Below are 19,711 nucleotides of genomic sequence, written 5' to 3'. Positions count from 1 at the left end.
TGGGGGAAATAGATTTAATTAAGGGGCGGATACAGGATTTCAACAAGTAGGAGGTGTAGCCACGACGAGGTCATTGAATCGTGGGGGCAGGGTTAGAGGATGGGGAAAAGGGGTTAGCATGCATGGAGGGCGGAGGAGAGGCAAGGGGGCCGGGTGTAGCAATGGCCAACCTCATCACCAATCGTAGGTAAAACATTCAGTAGGGTATTTTATTTAAACTTCAGCCGGGAAAGAAATGTTTCAGAGATCGGGGAAATCCTGCTTCCACCGATGGCCCTTCGATAAAGACTCATGTCCCTTTGTAGTAAATCAGTCGCGGGAAATGTAGGATTTGGCATCTCACTAAGCTGGACACACCTTGCTAGTGGTATTTTGTTTATCGAAATGCATGACGAAGGTATACCATACCAGGCAGGAACATTAACCATGCACATGACGATAGGCTATCCAGTTCTACCCAGACAAGGTTTTTTAGTATCTATTCCAACCGAGGGGAAGTTTAAAATGTGCGGGTGATGATCATTTGCTCCGGAGAGGGGGCGGGAGACATAAGAAATACGTTGGGTAAATTTTTACTCTGAACATGAGCATAAAACATCCAAGAAGGGATTCTTCGACAGTGAGTTATACTAACTCGAACAAGTATGCGTTATAACTGCAAATTACTTTACCTGATTTTTACATATTGTTAGGGTAAGTAATTTTGGGAATTTAAATAATTTTCAGATATTAAATTAACATGACGCGCGTGATTCTTAACTCATATGTATAATATCTCAACAGGTGTTTGGTCACTGAACCTAATAATTGGTCATTAAAGATCAATATTGTGTCAATATTTAATACAAACAACATTGACAATAAAAACAATAACAATTAACGCCGCCAACAACAAGTTATTTTAAGGATCTGCAATATCGAAAGTAGCAGGGGAAAAAGCAGAGGAAAATGGATTCATCATGATCATCGTCGTCGTCGTCGTCGTCTATGGTTGGCCGTTTGGGTCATAACGTCTGAATGAAACGCGTAAGGTATTTTTTTACGCGTAAAGACGTCTGAACGAAACGCGTAAGGTAATTGTTTACGCGTAAAGAATTTGGCCAATCAAATCGCACCATTCCCTGAACGTGGGAAGATATTTATATTACACGTAACAATTATGATTCAATGTGTATGATGGCAAATTCACGACGAATCAATACAATTCACGAACGCCTTAATCAGACAAGACAAGAACCTGTTTTTATGAGGCGTATGTTACGTGTTGTGGATGATTGTGTGCGACTATCCTCATCTGATAATGTCCCGAACGAGACACTAGATTACTGCATTTTAAGGTATGATACTAGGAAAAACTACGAATAACGTAAGTTTAAGCCTAGCCTAGTGTTAGGCAAGGAACCACAATGTACAGCCTAGGCTAGGCTAATCCTAGGCTAGGACTTAACACGTTAGGCATAACTTTTTAGCCTACTGTAGGCTAGCATAATAGTTGACTGATATGTATATTACGCACTTAACAAATGATTCATACTAAAGTTAGGCTCTGGACATTAGGCATACAGCCCTAGGCTATCATATTCATAGGCACAAAGTAGAACTAGCCAACAGTTACCTTAGGCCTAGACTGAAATAGCCAGTACGATGCTGCATTAATTGGTGTTAAAACTGTTATATTGATGTTGGGTTATAAAATTAACGTAATTATCGATGACATTTTAATATATCTTTATAAAAATTTCCTGGATCCACCCTTGTATGTACCAGTCATGATCCTTGAATCATGATCAGTGCATTAGCCACACGGCCTCCACAGTCCACACTATCACACATACATAATCACCCTATTCCATAGATGCATGTTTCTTGCCAAGTTGCCAATATAATATTGATGTTGTTATGCACTGTTTATAGGGAAACAATTTTAATCTTTCTTATACATGTGATACAGTAGAATATTATTGTTAAGTGACATCAGTATCCCCTCTACATTTGAATTAATTTATTGATCATGTTTTTCATGTTGTCTTTTAAAGACTTGAAGCATTGGAGAGAAGTGTCCAGCGTGCACGTGGAACTGTTGTAGATGATAGAACGTATGATGACCTCAATGAATTACTCAAAGGACTCATTGAAGAATTTCACAAAGGGAAGCATGATAATATTGGTAAGTACATTTTCCACTACATTACATGCCCACTTCAGAATAAAATATTTTTTTTTTTTAAATGAGCTATTTAGCATCAAAATAATTCTTCCCCTGTTCTGTGAAAAAAATAAAAAGGGAATATACACATACCAATGTATTAAATACAACAAAACAAAGATTATTTGGTTGCTAAATTCTGAGAATTTTGCTGTTGTAACTGTACACATTTCTGAAAAGTATATATCTGCTCACTATAGATGACCTACATACATGTAAGAATGAGGCATGCAGGTGTGACGTGTGCGTCAACATTCCCAACCTGACTTAGCCGGAATAAAAGGTTTTTGTGTTTGACCCTTGTTATTCTCAAATATCTTGAAAAAAAGCAAAATAGCAAGGGTACACCTTAGTCACTTTAAGACATCTCAATAACAAGTGTTTCCTTAATTTTAACTTGACCCATGTTGATCTCAAATGACATTTGACCTCTAAAGAAAGGATTTACCTACTACGAATAACCATCTATTACCCCCAATTTTATGCAAATTGTCACACACATATGTATGCACGGAGCACACACAAAAATCAGCTACATTTCTACGTTCACCCTTTTTTAATATATTGCTTTTTGTCTTTCAGTTCACACAGGTTATCAAGCTGAAAGGACATTACAAACAAGAGGGGCTCCAAAATACAACATCAGCAGAGATCAACTTTCATTTCTTCTCCATTGTGGCTTTGGCACATCAAGGATATCAGAACTGCTGGGAATTTCAGTGAGCACAGTAAAAAGAAGAATAAGGTACCATGTTGTGTTTTTTCACAAGTTTATAATTTAAATTTTTTTTTGATGATTAAGGAAAAAGGTCCTGTCCAGAATAAGGCTTTATATATGTTGCTTGGTGGGCAAACTATAGCATATGTGTGTGCCTGTCTGTGTGTGTTTCATTGGCTAAATTACATAATTTATGAATCTGAAGCAATGAAGCTTTTTAGCATGTTATGATCAGAACTATGTGACTGCTGATGGCAAAACCTTCTAGCAAAGCTAGTAGTTCTCGAAACTGACCACTCTTTGTCCATAAAATATGCCAATTAATTCGGCTAATTTTGCATAATTTGTGAAGGTTAAATGGTACCTATACAACTACACTAAATCAGCTATATGCTTAGTTTCTCACCATGTTGCACCTTTCCCCCTAATTCCATGGGATGGGGTTAAGGCAAACGTTGATTGGCTAAGTTTCATTACTGATGATGTAAATGAACTTGACATCTTGACTAGACAAAATTTCGCCCATAATGGTGCAATATTTCAGTTTAACAGAGAGTTAAAAAGATGATACTTGCATTGGTGATGACCTTTTAGTACAATAACATTGATGTTTATATTTTATTTTATTCTCAGAACATTTGAATTACAATCTCAAGCTGAATATAGTGCCATCGGTGATGATGAACTTGACAACTTTGTACGGCAGGAGATAAGTAGCAACCATAGGATAGGTCCAAATGCTGTGAGAGCCAGACTCTTCTCACACCAACATAGAATTCAGAGATGGAGAGTTCGTGAAAGCATGTTACGAGTTGACCCTGGTGGAGCAGCATTAAGAACAGCTCCATCAATGCAGCGCCGAACATATAGTGTTGCTGGGCCCAATTCCCTTTGGCATATTGATGGAAACCATAAACTGGTTAGGTGAGTTCAAAGATAAGGTATCATGTTTCGATAATTATTAGTGTTTGCACCGGGTAGCAAAATTGGAATAATCCAAGAAACTGATAATGAAACTGTTCGAACATCTTCACATCATGTGACAGCTTGTACACTAGCTCATTAATATACAAGTTATGAACACAAGAAAGCAAAGTGCAAATATTCATGAGGCATACAAAATTGATCTAATATATCATTTTGATATACCATCTTTGACAGATTGTCATAACATGCACACACTACTATATAAATGAATCTGCCTTTGACATTGTAACCGAAAAGATAAATACATATGTCATTGCCGATGATATGTGGTATGTGTAGCCAAATCCATTTTAGTATGCTACATGTCGCTAACATGGCCACAGATATTGACTTTACATATGTGATTTACCCCAAACTCCCATGTCCCTTCTTATACTCCTGCTACTAATGACCAGCACATACGCAAGCATGACTTCCAGTGTTCCTGTCTTGACATATATGACATATTTTTGCATGTTTATTTTCAGGTGGAAGATGGTTATCCATGGAGGAATAGATGGATTTAGCAGGCTAATTGTTTTCCTGCATGCATCTAACAACAACAGAAAAGAGACGGTGTTTGAACATTTTGTCACTGCTACAACTCTCTGTGGTATTCCTTCTCGAATTCGAGTTGATCATGGAGGGGAAAATAATGATATCTGTGATGCTATGGAGCTACTCAGAGGACCCAACAGAGGTTCTGCAATACGTGGTCGTAGTGTCCACAACCAACGAATCGAGCGGAACTGGGTAGATCTTTGGAATGGAGCTACACATTTTTTCTATGATTTATTTCACTTCATGGAACAGAGTCACCACCTAGATGTAGATAACCATACACACATGTGGGCATTACATTACATTTTTTTGCCTCGTCTAAATGCAGAGCTCAAAGCATTTGTAGATCAGTGGAACAACCATGGTCTACGTACAGAAGGTCATCAAACACCAATGCAGCTTTTTGTTGGCCATGCTTTGGAACTTAGTAATGCAAGATTAACTGCAATGGAGGATATATTTAGATCCACAGATACTCAAGCTGTGTTGTTTGATGGTGAAGAGTGGGATGATCAAGGAATTGTGGCTGTTGATGAGCTTTGGTGTCCACTGGAAGAGGAAGCCGTGCAGAGATTGAGAGAATCAATCAATCCACTTTCTGAAAATGACCAACTTGGAATTAGTTCATACTTGAATGTGCTAACATTTATTCACGAACACATGCAAAGATAAAAATGAATTCCTAAACAAAACACAAATGTGTGTCAAGATTCCTTGTCCTAAAGTATACAAGAAATCAATGTGGGTGACACAGACCAATAACCCCCCCCCACCAATTGGCCACCATTGACCCCCCCCCCCATATGACAACATCAGACACTATTAAGCCCCAGTATGCATGTGTCCAGGTTATTAATCCCACCAAAATATTTAATACTTTATTGATCCCTTTCTGACCCCAGAAACCTTATGACATTATTTATGTCATGAGGTATGTATTAGTTCACCCCCCCCCCAAAAAAAAAAAAAAAAATTGACCAAAACAAGTTACCAAAACAAATTGAACACAAAAATTGATTTTGTTCGGTTTTTAACAAATATTTGTGTATGTTCAGTGGAAATTTGACTGTGTCTTTTTACAATGACTTTTTCTTGGGAGATGCTACTCTTATCTGTAATTGTTTTGCTTTCTAAAACCACAAAATTGCCTAGCCAGCCCATTTAAGGATTAGTCTAGTGACAAATTAAACTGGACTGAAAAAAAGTAACCTATGCAATTAAGTTGGAATATGCAATGTATTTGTTGCGATGATTTGGCATGTTTGTATGTTGTGATCGAGTTGGCATGTGTGTATATGTATGTTGAATAAATAGCTGACTCAGACAATTAAAGGGATAGTCTATAGTGAAAATAGGTAATGAACTAAATCTGGTATTACATGTACCTATAGAGTATAGGGAAATCTTATGTGAGTGGGGTATGATTAATGTGTTGATAGTAAGGTGTGAAGCTGGTAAAATGTGATGGGTGGGGGGTGGGGGGGACAGGTGGGTAGGGTGATGTCGGGGTTGTATGATGGTAGGTAAGGCTGCAGGTGGTATGATGGTAAGGGTTGCCTCTGGGTTGGGGATATGGGTTGTGCTGTATACTGATCCCCAGGTGGTTGTCTCGAGAGGGGGGGTGGGGTGGTGAAATGCCTTTAGTCAACTATATCACTTTCTTCAACTTTAATATGTTCATCAATTGAGGCATTAATTTTTGGTTTTGTTCATGATGGCCAGGTAACCTACAGGTTAGCATGTTTGCAAGTGTATGTGTACTTTTAAAATATCTGTAAATATATTGAACAACTGGTAGATATGCTCCATGATTATTACATGGACCTCATTGTTTTTGTTGTCCATTACATGAATATGTGGATGGGGCTTGTAATCAAATTCTTAAAATGTCAATATTTTTTCAAATATATGTCTGATCACCTTCATACTTGGTGGGTTGGTAGTGCCACATGATAATGAAATTTCATTTATATTCATGAGTGCAACTATGTCTGATCAGCTTCAGTTTGGGTTCAGTTGTCTGGCAATAAGTACAATAAAGATATTACAACAAAAAATCTGACTTAAATTATTTCACAAAACTCTCATCGGAACCACTAAACCTTTGGGTTTTCTAGAGAAGACATAATAACTACTGTCCAGTAAATTCAAAGATCAGACCTTGTGGATTTTATTAAATGAATATATACAGTCCTGCATGTATCAAGTATTAAATTAATAACTTGTAATGTTTAACTGATCTTTTATTTTAGACCACTATAAATTGCAGTTTTCATCTAAGTAATGCACTCAATACCACAAACAATATTAATAGTTGGTTAATAGGCTGTTTGATCGTAATGACTCACATTTGTAATGAAGTAGGTTTAGCCCACCACCTTAAGATTGTTTTGATGCATGTTGTTATTTTATAGTCTGTTCAGGATTTTTAAACTTATTTTCATTATGACTTATTTGGTAGAACAAAATTCTTGCATTTATATGCATCAACATGTCACATCCTATTATATGGGGCTTTGACCACTCTCATTTCATGTAAAAGGTTGGCAAGGTTTAAGATATTGAAATCATATAGAAAGAATTCAAGATGCAAAGTTTCTGGTGTAGTGGAAATATATGATGGACTGGTAATTAACAATGATGAAGAGACACATTTCAAGGTTTTTGTAAAAACTTGGCTTTTATAAAATACCATGGATAAAGAAAAATTCATATGCAAATCTACTATATATGTTACACAAACAGCACGAGTTAAAATTGTACTGCTAGACAACGATTGGTTTTTTAAGAAATGTAATAAAAGTCTGCCTAAAATAAAACGTCATGGAGGGATAGAATATTGTTCAAGCATGGCATTGGATTAGTTAAAAATAGCAATTGCAAACACATTGCTGTTCTGGTCATGAAGCTTTTGCATATACCAGTTTAACCTACTATATGATATATATGGTAATATTCCATATGTATAAATACTGCTTATGAAAAATGTACATGTGAAACTTTATGAAATACTATGGACGGATAATAGTTCATATTACACAAACAGAGCACAAGTTAAAATTGAGCTGCTAGATGACTGTGGACTTTTTAAGAAATATAATAAAAGTCTGCCTATAATAAAACATCATGGAGGGATAGAATATTGTTTAAGCATGGCATTGGATGAGTTGAAAATACCAATTGCAAACACATTGCTGTTCTGGTCATGAAGCTTTTGTACATACCAGTTTAACCTACTATATATGTATAAATACTGCTTATGAAAAATGTACATGTGAAACTTTATGAAATACTATGGACGGATAAAAGTTCATATTACACAAACAGAGCACAAGTTTCTATGTTAAAATACTGCTTTTCCATGGATGGATAATAGTTAATATCTACTATATATGTTACACAAACATACCTTCAATGAAAGTATATAGCAGTTAATAAAGCTAAAAATGAAAGTGTAACATGAGCATGTAAATATATTTAAAAATGAAGGCAACTCACCAGCATTTTCATTTTTTTTTAACAACAGAGTAAAGGACATTTTTAGTGGAACCACAGGAGCACTAATGGTGCATTAGATCATATAAAACTATGAAATGTACGGTTCTAGCCAGTATTTTGTTTAAACCAGGCAGAATTGAATATTTACTACCCAATCCAATACCACTGGCTTATAGTACTGATAACAAAACATAATCACTACTTCTGATTCTAACTGCAATAAATTCTGCAGGCTTTTAAGGTGTTTCAGAAAATTACCAAAAGAATGTTCAACAAAGAATTTTGAAAGTGTGTAGGCAGACAGTGAGAGTGAGACAGCACAATCTTTTAGGCTCCACTGGTATGATTAAGAGCCAAAAAATTACATGAGTGCTGTGTATTAAGGTTATTGCACATGGCATTTACACAAAGCCAATTTCCCAGAAGTCTGAGTTTAACTGGCGTACCAGTTCATTCTTAAACTCCTTGTAACTGGTGTAGCTCACAGGTACCTCAAGAGTGCTGGTACATGTATGAGCGACAAACCGTCGCTGAAGACCAACGAATGAATTAAAATAAACCTCTATATTTGGCACTGCCATAGCATCACTCCCTGTACAAAATCTCAGAAACTTCATGAGAAGTTCCCCTTCAAAAGATCTTACAGCTCTGATGAGGTACTCCAAAACCTTTTGCTGTAGGCTGTTCTCAGGCTCAGCTTTCAGGGACTTTGCTACACTCTTACCAGTCGGTTGTAGAGAGTTGTATAAATCAATAATGCCAGAAATTGTTCTGAATTCTTGAATTTCAAGCAAAATTTCAAGATCCATTGAAGCAAGGGCAAAACTGGGCTTCTGGATAAGTTCAACCTTTGCACATTGTAATGTGATGGCCGAAAGTGTTTCTGGTGTGATTTGGCAGGTGACACCCAGCCTTCCAAACAACACCAACAATGTTTCAAGGGTGTCTTCATCAAATGCATGCATGTCAAGTGCCTTCCTCAAAACATCACCTTCATTCCTACTGAGAGTTGCAACAAAGCCCTCCATCAGCAGATCATCACAGACTTCATTATCGCCATAAATTGCAGATATGAGGCATGCTTTGCTAAACTGTATGGGGAAGTACCCCACACTATTAAATCCAATATACAGGATTTTCCCCATAGTTTTAAAATCTCTTGGGGTAAGATGTGGGTGAACTGTGGGTATAAACTGACCATCACCTACAAAGTATCTAGCAGAAACTGTCTGCCAGAACTCTGTCAGTGCATCCCTAAATATGCCTTTAGCATCCACACCCTCTTCTCCAAAAAATTTAATTCTAAATACGCACTCCACATCAGGATCTCTGAACAATTCCAGCATATCTTTTTCAATGTAATTTCTTCTCACAGTGAAAAACCTGAAAGGTCAATAAAAAAGAAAGTCTCTAATGAATATAGAAAGTGTACCTCTTCATATAAAGGTGAGACATGGTAATTGTAAAAGTGAGTAAACAATAAATCCCCTTAAAAATTATTGTGCATCTCACTTTGACTTATATGCCAAGCCCTTTTAATATATAAATCTGGTTATATCGGTCAATAGGCCATGTTTGTTTTGAACATTAGGTGACCTTTGACCTAAAAATAGTATCTGTTCAATTTTGGAGTATGCAACTCATTTATATACTAGCTTAATTTAAGTTTTACTTATTGAGTTAACATGATTACAATATTTTTACTATTTGACCTCTGGTGACCTTTGACCTCTTGTAAAACAAATAGCGATTATATACTAATTATGGGCCTATGTGCCATCTATCAGATTTGTCCCTGTTTCTCCTAATGAGAAAGCATTCTTTGAGGATTTGGGAATAAACATTTACAATACATTAAATTCAAATTTTTGCTTACCTTGGGGTTGGTACCCATTCTGGTGGTGGTGATGGAGATCTTGGTGAGGATGGTTGTCTTGGTGAGGGTGGTGGTCTTGGTGAGGATGGTGGTCTTGGTGAGGATGGTTGTCTTGGTGAGGATGGTTGTCTTGGTGAGGGTGGTTGTCTTGGTGAGGGTGGTTGTCTTGGTGAGGATGGTTGTCTTGGTGAGGATGGTTGTCTTGGTGAGGATGGTTGTCTTGGTGAGGATGGTTGTCTTGGTGAGGATGGTTGTCTTGGTGAGGATGGTTGTCTTGGTGAGGATGGTTGTCTTGGTGAGGGTGGTTGTCTTGGTGAGGATGTTGGTCTTGGTGAGGATGGTGGTCTTGGTGAGGATGGTGGTCTTGGTGTTGAGTATATCAATGCATGAGTTTGTGACCTTAAGAGGGAATAGAAAACTGATATGAAAACTCTCTATAGGAAACATACATATGAGAATGAGACATTCAATAAGCTAGTTCGTAGATAGCCTATGGACATTATACGTATAGAGGTCACTGGTCCGTCTGTGAGAATTTTCTTTTTGGCACACGACTCGCAAGCACCATATATGTGTACACACTATTTTGCATTAACGAAAACAAAACAAAGAAATGTAACATTCCCGAAATGGATGGAATTGGATCCTACATACATCCATGAAATACAGCTATGGAATGTCACGACACCCCAGGAGTTCTTGAGGGAACATTTTCGTAGAGCATATCCTAGCTGCGTTTGATAGGCCTAAGAACTACTTGCAAAAGGTAAATCAGATTTATTGGTGCAGAGATTGGGGTTAGGATATACCTAATATTGGTCCAAACGTTAGGATACACTATAGGCCTAGGAAATGTAACGATGCGGTGATTGACCGTGGATTATCAATTTTAACCGTGAGGTTATCATCGATTAACTCATGGTCAGCTGACTATAATGGACCAATCAGATTGTAGAATTGTAACTAGGTATGAATTAATAAAACTTTAACACCCAAATTTAACGTCAATGACCAATAACTCACGGCGGGTTCGACGTCAAGACTGGTGGCGTCGATGTGACACTTGGTGCAGGCCTTTGAATTGTTGGGAGGACTCCAGCTTGTGCTGATTTGAACTGGACCTTCAAAAGAAATAGTAATTTGTATGTTGGTATTTGAACTATTTTAAATAAGATTACAAAATACAAAGAATGTCTGCATACAAAAAAAAAAACAGAAACATCGAAAACAATGAATAACAAAGTGCTCAATAGCTCTTAAGTGCACCAATGACAACAAATGATCCAATATTATCCAATGTTAATTGCATTCCATTAATTGCATTGTGGCCAGACTCCATGACCATCAATAACACTTGATCTAAAATATCTATACCACTGGAGTTTCTTGAAAATCTATGAAAGACTGAATTCAATTTCTTTTAAATGAAACATTTTAATTTGCACATTCTGATAAATTTATTTTTGTTGTACAAGCCCCAATTTTATTCCTTGTTGGAGGTGTAAGGAATCTATGCAGTCATGCATGTGTGTCTGTCTGTACATATGTCTGAGACACTTCTTTTAAACACGATAAGTGGAAGACGCAAGGTCGGACATGGCTCATACTTGGGTGGTAGATTACCCATAGTGAGTAGATGATCCCAATTGTTTTGGTGGAGGTCAAAGGTCAGCAGAGGTTAAAAGATGAAAACATTGTAAACCCCATAGCTTCACCAAGGAAACTTCAATTGAGTTCATACTTAGTATATATGTTAGCCATGGTAGATGATCCCTATTGTTATTGGTAGGGGTCAAAGGTAATATGAGGTCACCAGTGGTCAAACACTGAAAACATTGTAACATATCAAAGTAAACTTCAATTAAGTTCATATTAGGCACATATGTTAGTCGTAATGAGTATATGGTCCCTATTATTTGAGAAATACTTAATCGACCTTCACTTATCTGATGATTTGAATACCAAAGACAAGGAATCATGTAGCCCTCGGTTCTTGTCTCTATAGTGCTACATGTTTTCATGCTGAATCTGCCATGTGTATTTTCTATATTTGAGAATGAAAATCAACAAAAACAATTGTAGCAATACCACTGTTACATATAACCATACTTACACTTGGTGTTCCTGCATCAACAAATGTACTTCCCTCTTCATCAGTGGAATTATTTTCCTCCATCTCTCCATCCTGTAAACAAGCACAAATTGTATGTGCATGTTGTCATTCCTTGTCAAAGTACCTGTACACCTTTATTATAAATTCATTGTCAATGTCTTGACATGTACCATATATATTTTTGCCATTACAATGTTTTTGATGCTTATATCTTGTATATGTTGTCCTCATGTTATCTCTGACCAAAAGCAATATGGCTCTTGTACTCATGGCCAACCTACATACATGCTAAATATGCACTTCATGTTCACCTTATTGAGTTATGTTTATGCATAACTTACATCATCAATCCATGATACTATAAAAGTTGTAGGCCTTGTTATTCCAAGATCCTTCAGCTTTTTTTTATTGCTGGGAATATCCTCCACATTTTTGAAGCTTGGTTGTCCCCCAGGGCAGGCTATTGTGAAGGCCTTCGTTGCAGAGGATTGACACCCTACAAATAGCATCAGTTCCTGAAAGAAGGAGTATTATGTAATATACATTCAAGTTGTTATTCTATTGATGAATATTGTACAAAATTTGTTTGAGACCTGGCCACCATCTCAACTTCAATCCTGTTATTTTCCCTCATTTGTTTGTGACTCAATGATTGTGACTCTCAGTTTGACTACATGGGTCTTAGTTAAAAATGCCACATTTATTAAGACATTTGTAGCAAAGGTGTTTCCACTGGCTCAGATGGGATGAAGGATTCAGATAATCATATCCATCACCATATTCTATCAAGGTTTTTGGTTACGATGCCAAAGACCAAGTAACCTATGCGATCATGTTTAGGAATTCACAAAATCTTGGAAACTATAGTCCAACTAGTGGCTGCCCATGATGATTAGAATGGCCCTATTTTTTGTATCTACAGTCCTTGCCAAAAATGTTTGGCCCAAACAGTCATTAAACAGCATACTGTTAATTTGCCATCAGTGCCCCCCCCCCCCCCACCCTTTCTTCCTGATATTGTAGCAAAATCCTTTCAGAACATGCAAGACTGATATGGGGAGTGGTTTTGTCAAGGATTGTATGGATGTATTGTACCAAGGATTGTCTGAAGCCTGTACAAAAGTATAGGTTACATATTTAATATTCCTGACAAGCCTAGTTGCATTAGCCAAATGAGACATTTTGAAGCAGTTCTGTTGATTTCATGTTAAATGAGGGATGCTGTTATACAAAAATGATAAAAATGATAGTATAAATTTCTTTTTTGCATAATACATTAATTAGGTAATAAAATCCCTATTCAATTCATGTTCCTACTTCTACAACTGTTTCTATTTTCTACAACTATGTGCCAGTGCAGGGCTAATAAGGACAAAGGAAATAATAACATTAACTCACATCAACAGTGCTGTCCTGAGTAACTCTTCTTAATCTGTGGGTACCACTTGGCAGTATAAACTTAACTGGGAAGGCAAATGGCGATTCATCCTCTGGATCGAGCATTTGTGACCGTCTCTGCAGCAGGTTTGCCTTTATAAATAAAACACAAATGTTTGTAGCGATGCAATGGAATACAAATAATATTGTCTGGATAATTTCATCATGACTTATAGTGTAATGGCAACAAAGAAGCAGAATATGAGGCAGAACTATTATACTATGAGATTCATCTTAGTTTCCCCCACTGAGTTAGCCTGATTACAATGTTTTCAGTGTTTGACCCATGGTGACTTTAAATGACCTCTTATAAAATACTCAATATGGCTGACCTACATACAAAATTTGAATTTCATCCACCTTTCCTCTTCATTGGGCAAGGTGTCATACAAACATATTACATACACAGATGAGCATTACATTCACTCAGTATGAGGAATTCATTCAAATATCCAATATCCTAACCTAGTAGGATAATAGAAATGGATAACCTTGACACTACCATAAACTTTGTTTATCTAGAGAGGACTTGGATGCATTGTATTCCTTCTGAGGACTTAAATTTCCTTTGACTGAATACCCACACACACATGCTGATGTGACTACATAGATCCCTTTTACCTTTGGCAAGGAATACAAAATTGATGAATCGTCTTAATGCTTACAAGCTGATCTCGATTTTGGTGTTCTTCTTTTGGCAAAGGATCCCCTGTTTCAAATACATCTGGAAGCTATATTAGAAACAGATTAAACAAATATTTTTTATTATACTAGTTTGTGTTTAGTTCTAAAGAGTTCTTATAGTTCTTATTACATAATACATATGTAGCAGAGTGCTATTTTAGCCACTGTTACTATTTTCCGCCCATGTGGTCAAACTCCCCCATTTGTACTGGTAACTATGTCATGTACATAGGGCATTGACTTCTAATACAATTGATGTCTGTTGGGAGTAAGTAGTGGTTAACTAGAGAGAGACAAGGAGTCTATCTCTGGCCTGATTGTTTATCTTTTATCCACTTTTCTTTCTTTGTTTCCCTTTATTAATTTTCTTGGCTCTGATTACTTCTGAGCTTCCTGTTCTCACCCCTTACGCATTCCTGCGCTCCCAATGTGTGTTCTGTGGTAACACCTCTTATGTTATACCTGTTAGGAAGCAGCATCTGGCTTCTCTCAACTGTAAAGGCAAAACAACTCTTCTTTGTTTGTGGTCATCGGCCACCCTATAATTCTAAGTGTGAAGTTAAGATGTTTAGGGCTTAAAAACCTAGCTACATCCAATGGATGCATCTCTCATCTGCCGACACAAACAGAGGCAACACCTTTACCACTCCTGAGAGAGAGTTGAAGACAATTTCATATGTCTTCATGATATACTGCATATTCTGATTATTCAGGTCCTACCGTATACATGTACTCTGAGATACACACCCTGGTGATGGCCTTGGACATTTAGACGCCTGGTAATACTTATAGACGCCGGTTGTATTGAAATACCTAGGGAAGGGGCTACTCCACCCAATGGTCCCCCGAGCGGTCTAGAAACGCTGGATTGGCACGACTGCGCACATGTCAGAGTGCAGTATTTTCTAGTTTTATAGTGTCAGTAGTCGTAACAGACTACAAGAGCGAGAGTATATTGTATTTTTATCAGTTCGTAGTTGTGGGAATGCTACAATGCATTTGTATCCACACAAACTGAGTCATTATTATTATTATTTGTGTTTATGATCTCATGTGTTCATATTCAGACCATATAGTTTATAGTAGACCAGTACTGCTCCTTGATGGTATGTGTCGTTGCGTGGTTACTGGACTTTGCTGAATATAGAAGCCAATCGTTACCCTATCATAAATGTTTCTGCTTATTGATTTGTGTATGTTTTTTATTAATTTCTAAGCTTCCATCCCTATTCTAGCTGACAATTAGAGTCATTGTAAACACCCCTAACCCCGCTGCTCCTATGTCGTAGGTACATGGCGAGTAGTCGTTACACATATGTAATACACTGATATTTGTAATGTTCATTCCTAAGTATATCAAGCACAAATGCCTTCTCACATAAGTAGAGGTTATCCCCTGGCAGAGATTAATCTACCATAGCACTTGAGGTTGATTAATCTCTGCCAGGGGAGGTTGATTGTGGGCCCATTCCTAAAATTGCCTGCCACAAGTTATTCATACTGGTCAGTCTTTATTCCGGCACCAAATACTTCACATTACAGGTTATATATAGTCAATCAAGATGAAGTATCTTGCAAGAAACACAGGTACATTGACATATAGTTCAATGAATGATAAATATGATTAATATGTACCCCTGTATTTTGATCTGCAATCAGGGATTCCTGAAACTCTGCATCCTGCTGGCAAACAAGACAAGCATCTTCAACAAATGTTCTTCCACAGTCTGAGCATATCTAAAAAAAAATATTCAACAATCATTTGTCAACAAGCAACAAATGGTATCTTCAGACGATGCCCCATGATATGGGAGGGGCATGAAAAGCTTTGAGTAAGCTTGGGTCGCCTTTGTCCAATTGATATATCATTTCAGTGCCCCGACCAGGCCCCAGTCTATCATGACATATTATTTTTAGCTATGAACTCGGGCAGTCTGACCCTGTGAGGCTCAAATCTGATGTGCCAAGGTTTAGTGGAGAGTGGACCAGAGTGGGCCCTCAGGATGTAGGGCCCAGAAACATGCCAAGGTCCTAAGATTGTAAGTTCCGTAAGTGACTGGTCTTCTCAAACTATGGTGCTGAAAGGTCTGGGGAATTCCCCCCCCCCCGCATGTTGAACCTACACTTCGCTTAGATCTCCCTATGAAAATTAACTCACCGTGGAGGTTCCAACTTCATCCTCATTAGTAGCCTCATCAACAGCCTCATTAGCATTATGTTGAACCTGTGATTTAAGCACAAATTGTATAGTCATTTATTAACAGGGTAACAAAGTAAGTTTTTAATTATAAATAACAACATGAAACAACAGTAAAACATGAATTATTTTACTACAAAATGCATAAATATGTCTCAAAGGCTGTAAACAAAGTACTCCATTTAATAATCTTAAATCTTTAAAATGCACTATACCTCTGTAAGTGGTCTTATATAAATGCATGAGCGTTTTAGCCCAACCCACGTCTTGATGGCATGAGGGCAATTAACACCTTCTGGGAAAGGTTCCAGCTTTCTGCCACTGCTTGCTGGTCCACAGCGACACAATTCAAACTGAACACCTTCCAGAGATGGAAATTCTTGTCTCAGGCGCATTAAAAAGTTTGTGCAAGACAGCTGCAAAGGAAGGCATAATTTCTTTTTATAACCTTGGCTGGTGTCAACTGTTGGAAGAAGAGATAAATACATGCAATTATTCATGAATCATTGCTTTACAAGTTAAGTCAGATGATCAAAGTTGATTTTAGTCAGTTAAAGATATATAGCTATAGTATAGCTATAGCTATGAGTTTCATCAAAGTTTCCCCTATTGAGTGAGTCAGATTACAAGGTTTTACGTTTTTTACCCATATTGATCTTAAATGACCTTTGACCTCTTATAAAAAAAATATAGTTCATCGGCGCAATATGGCTATCATACGTATGAATGTTTGAATTTCATCTAGCATTCCCCTATTGAGTTATCCTGATAACGAGCAGGCATCACAAGGTGGGTTTTGCATTTAATCTGAGAACTCCATAGAATTATTCTCTATCATAACCATGACAATAACTTAACCATTGTTTAAATGTCCGAGGACCTTTTGTCCTATTTAATTTTTCTTCCTCGGACCTGAGGCTGAAAGTCCTTTTACAGGTCCTCAGACCTGCTGCAAAATCTGTCCACACACACATACACGCCAACGTGATGACATAGATTCATTTTACCTTGGGCAAGGAATAAAAAATTATCGCTACAATCCCTACAGCATGAGAAGGTATTCAATTGTTTTATGATGTCCTCTAATCTCTATGATCCATGGATAATGACATTTGACCTGGTAAACTGAAGGTAGCACTACCCATGTATCATCATTTTGACTTACATTAAAAAGAACTAAAGAAAATTATGTAGGCTTTCAATTGTCCTTTGTACTAAAATTCCCTAAGCCCACAATGGCATACAACCCATAATCAATGGGTCTACTGCACCATCAAGATCCATGAAAGCTTGATTGCATGGTACCTATTTACACAAGTGAACAGATATATAGATAATGATAAATATTAGATAAATAGATAAAGAAAGAGCACAGTCACAATAGCTCAACCTTGCAGCAAACTTATATCACTTACCATTTGTACCTTTGACATTGTTTTTCGTTGTGCCCGATCTGACTAAAATGTAAGTATTTGTGTAAGTTTTCTGTTTTTTCTCCGCTTGTTGTGGTCTTCTCGATACAGCTATGGGGACACGTTGGAAATTGTTGAATCTTAAAATAGGAAAAATGAAATCAGTTTATAAGTATATATAGCTCCATAAATGTGTGATAAACATAAATTTTTAAATAAGGTACGTTTTCTGCAAAAAAAACATGAATGACTTATTCATCAGCCTGTAAAAATAGCGAACATGCCTTGAATTATTTAAAAAGTCATGTTTAATCCTGCACGCCACTCACTGTTTCCCTATTTTTTAGCATTTACATATAGCATTTATATCTAGGCTACCAAAACATAATTGCAAAATGGATTTTCTGAAAATTGTTTACAGTATGTAAAAATACCTCAGCCCAGCTTGGGCAGAATAGGCTACACCAGAATGATCGTTTAAATAAGCAGTAAAACTCATGGGTGCAAGGGTGGCGCCAGTAGGGGAAAGGTTTGGGGGCTGTGTGTGTCCCAAACTCCCCAATCAACAAATGCTGCCCCCCCCCCTTGGGATTGGTCATTACCATAGTAATATAACTGATGATCAATCGAATAGGCAACGCAATAGTGATAATTTAACTACACTCTCTAAAGTTAGGCCTTGGGGGCTTAGGCCTACTGTGCCGCATCTAATTCATGGATGATCAGTTAAAATAAACAGCATAACAGTGCCCATTCAACAGATGATCAGATAAATCAGCAGCAAATTCAATCATTTTGTTGTACTTTTGGACTCACACATCAATCCAACAATGCACCGTAGGCCCCTAGGCTACAACTTACAAGCGATGTTTCAGGCTATAGCCTAAACCTAGGCCCCAGCTATAGCCAAGGCCTTACATTATGTAAAAAGGTCTGGGCCTAGCCTATAGACCTTATCGCAAATAGGAGACCACAAAGCATCTTGGGAAGAAATATTCTGAATGGTCCAGCTTGGCCCCATACACAAATGGCAAATTGTAAATTTACTTTCGTCTATTACATTCGGTGATTTTCTTAAGAAAATTGTTAGGTTTCTTTTGACTGACTCAGAAAATTTGTGGGTTTTCTTTGATCCATAGTGGTCTGTAAACATTCTTGTGGAATGATTTTACATTGCCTGGCTACGACAAGATCGATGGGACGGACAGTGTTCGTAATAATCCTTCCCAGAATGCAATTATAAAAGCGCACTCTTCCAATTTGCGATAAGGTCTAGGACCTATGCTGTTTTTAATAGGAATAGGGCCTTTTAAGTTTAGGCCTAGGGGCTGAGCTAGGATTAACCTAACTTATTATTGTGTCCTCGCCAATTCAGGCACTGTTACTGTAACGTTAGTGTTAGGCCTAGAACTATAGCCTAACTTAGAGCCTAGCTAGGCTAGGCCCTAACCAGGGGCCCTAACGTATTTACTTACTCAGCAACGAAATCGGTGGGAAAATTCCTTGAAGTTGTAGGCATAACTGATGAGTGATGTGGTGAATGAGGCCTGTTTGCCACTCGATTGGAAAGGTTATGAAGTCTTTGTTGAAATTCTTGGATCCTATTTGGGTCCATTTTGTGTTGCTCTGTCGTTACCGTCATTAACTGTCTTAAAACTATACACCTTGCACTTGTATGTTGTACTAACGCGTCACAGGTGGAATTGCGTGCTTTGATTGGTCAAATGTTTACGTGTAAAGGATTTACCTTACGCGTTACATTCAGACGTTATGACCCACACGGCCAACCATAGTCGTCGTCGTCGTCGTCGTCGTCGTCGTCGTCGTCGTCGTCGTCGTCGTCATCATCAGCATCATCAGCAGCATCATCATCATCATCATCATCATCATCATCATCATCATCATCATCATCATCATCATCATCATCATCATCATCATCATCATCATCATCATCATCATCATCATCATCATCATCATCATCATCATCATCATCATCATCATCATCATCATCATCATCATCATCATCATCAGTTTATTGTATAC

The 19,711-nt window shown here is 37.5% G+C and overlaps 2 protein-coding genes across 2 annotated transcripts; one reads left to right on the top strand and one right to left on the bottom strand.

Moving 5' to 3' along the window:
• Positions 1 to 988: 988 nt before the first annotated feature.
• On the top strand, positions 989 to 7,944 carry LOC139977017 (uncharacterized). The gene is made up of 5 exons (XM_071985966.1): positions 989 to 1,337; positions 2,037 to 2,167; positions 2,789 to 2,951; positions 3,558 to 3,848; positions 4,379 to 7,944. Exons 1-5 carry the CDS (start codon positions 1,168 to 1,170, stop codon positions 5,121 to 5,123), a joined length of 1,500 nt encoding a protein of 499 aa, XP_071842067.1. The 5' UTR covers positions 989 to 1,167; the 3' UTR covers positions 5,124 to 7,944.
• On the bottom strand, positions 5,398 to 19,465 carry LOC139977015 (uncharacterized). The gene is made up of 12 exons (XM_071985961.1): positions 19,144 to 19,465; positions 17,672 to 17,808; positions 16,472 to 16,719; positions 16,218 to 16,283; positions 15,695 to 15,796; positions 14,041 to 14,106; positions 13,337 to 13,468; positions 12,280 to 12,453; positions 11,939 to 12,010; positions 10,849 to 10,946; positions 9,826 to 10,224; positions 5,398 to 9,332 (listed from the first exon to the last, which is right to left on the bottom strand). The coding sequence occupies exons 1-12, from the start codon at positions 19,308 to 19,310 to the stop codon at positions 8,351 to 8,353; spliced, it is 2,643 nt and encodes an 880-aa protein (XP_071842062.1). The 5' UTR covers positions 19,311 to 19,465; the 3' UTR covers positions 5,398 to 8,350.
• Positions 19,466 to 19,711: the final 246 nt, after the last annotated feature.

This window comes from Apostichopus japonicus, chromosome 12, assembly GCF_037975245.1.
Source record: "Apostichopus japonicus isolate 1M-3 chromosome 12, ASM3797524v1, whole genome shotgun sequence".
In the NCBI taxonomy this organism is placed as follows: domain Eukaryota; kingdom Metazoa; phylum Echinodermata; class Holothuroidea; order Aspidochirotida; family Stichopodidae; genus Apostichopus; species Apostichopus japonicus.
This window is presented reverse-complemented; position numbering and strand designations above follow the sequence as displayed.

What these genes read in the sequence shown, in the direction of transcription:
- LOC139977017 (XM_071985966.1), top strand. Translation starts at nt 1,168, where the DNA reads ATGTGTATGATGGCAAATTCACGACGAATCAATACAATTCACGAACGC. An exon ending in ACAGTAAAAAGAAGAATAAG is followed by an intron (nt 2,952 to 3,557) that starts GTACCATGTTGT and finishes TTTTATTCTCAG; the next exon opens with AACATTTGAATTACAATCTC. An exon ending in GGAAACCATAAACTGGTTAG is followed by an intron (nt 3,849 to 4,378) that starts GTGAGTTCAAAG and finishes GTTTATTTTCAG; the next exon opens with GTGGAAGATGGTTATCCATG.
- LOC139977015 (XM_071985961.1), bottom strand. Translation starts at nt 19,310, where the DNA reads ATGACGGTAACGACAGAGCAACACAAAATGGACCCAAATAGGATCCAA. An exon ending in ATATAAGACCACTTACAGAG is followed by an intron (nt 16,284 to 16,471) that starts GTATAGTGCATT and finishes CTTAAATCACAG; the next exon opens with GTTCAACATAATGCTAATGA. An exon ending in GAATGGGTACCAACCCCAAG is followed by an intron (nt 9,333 to 9,825) that starts GTAAGCAAAAAT and finishes TTGACCTTTCAG; the next exon opens with GTTTTTCACTGTGAGAAGAA.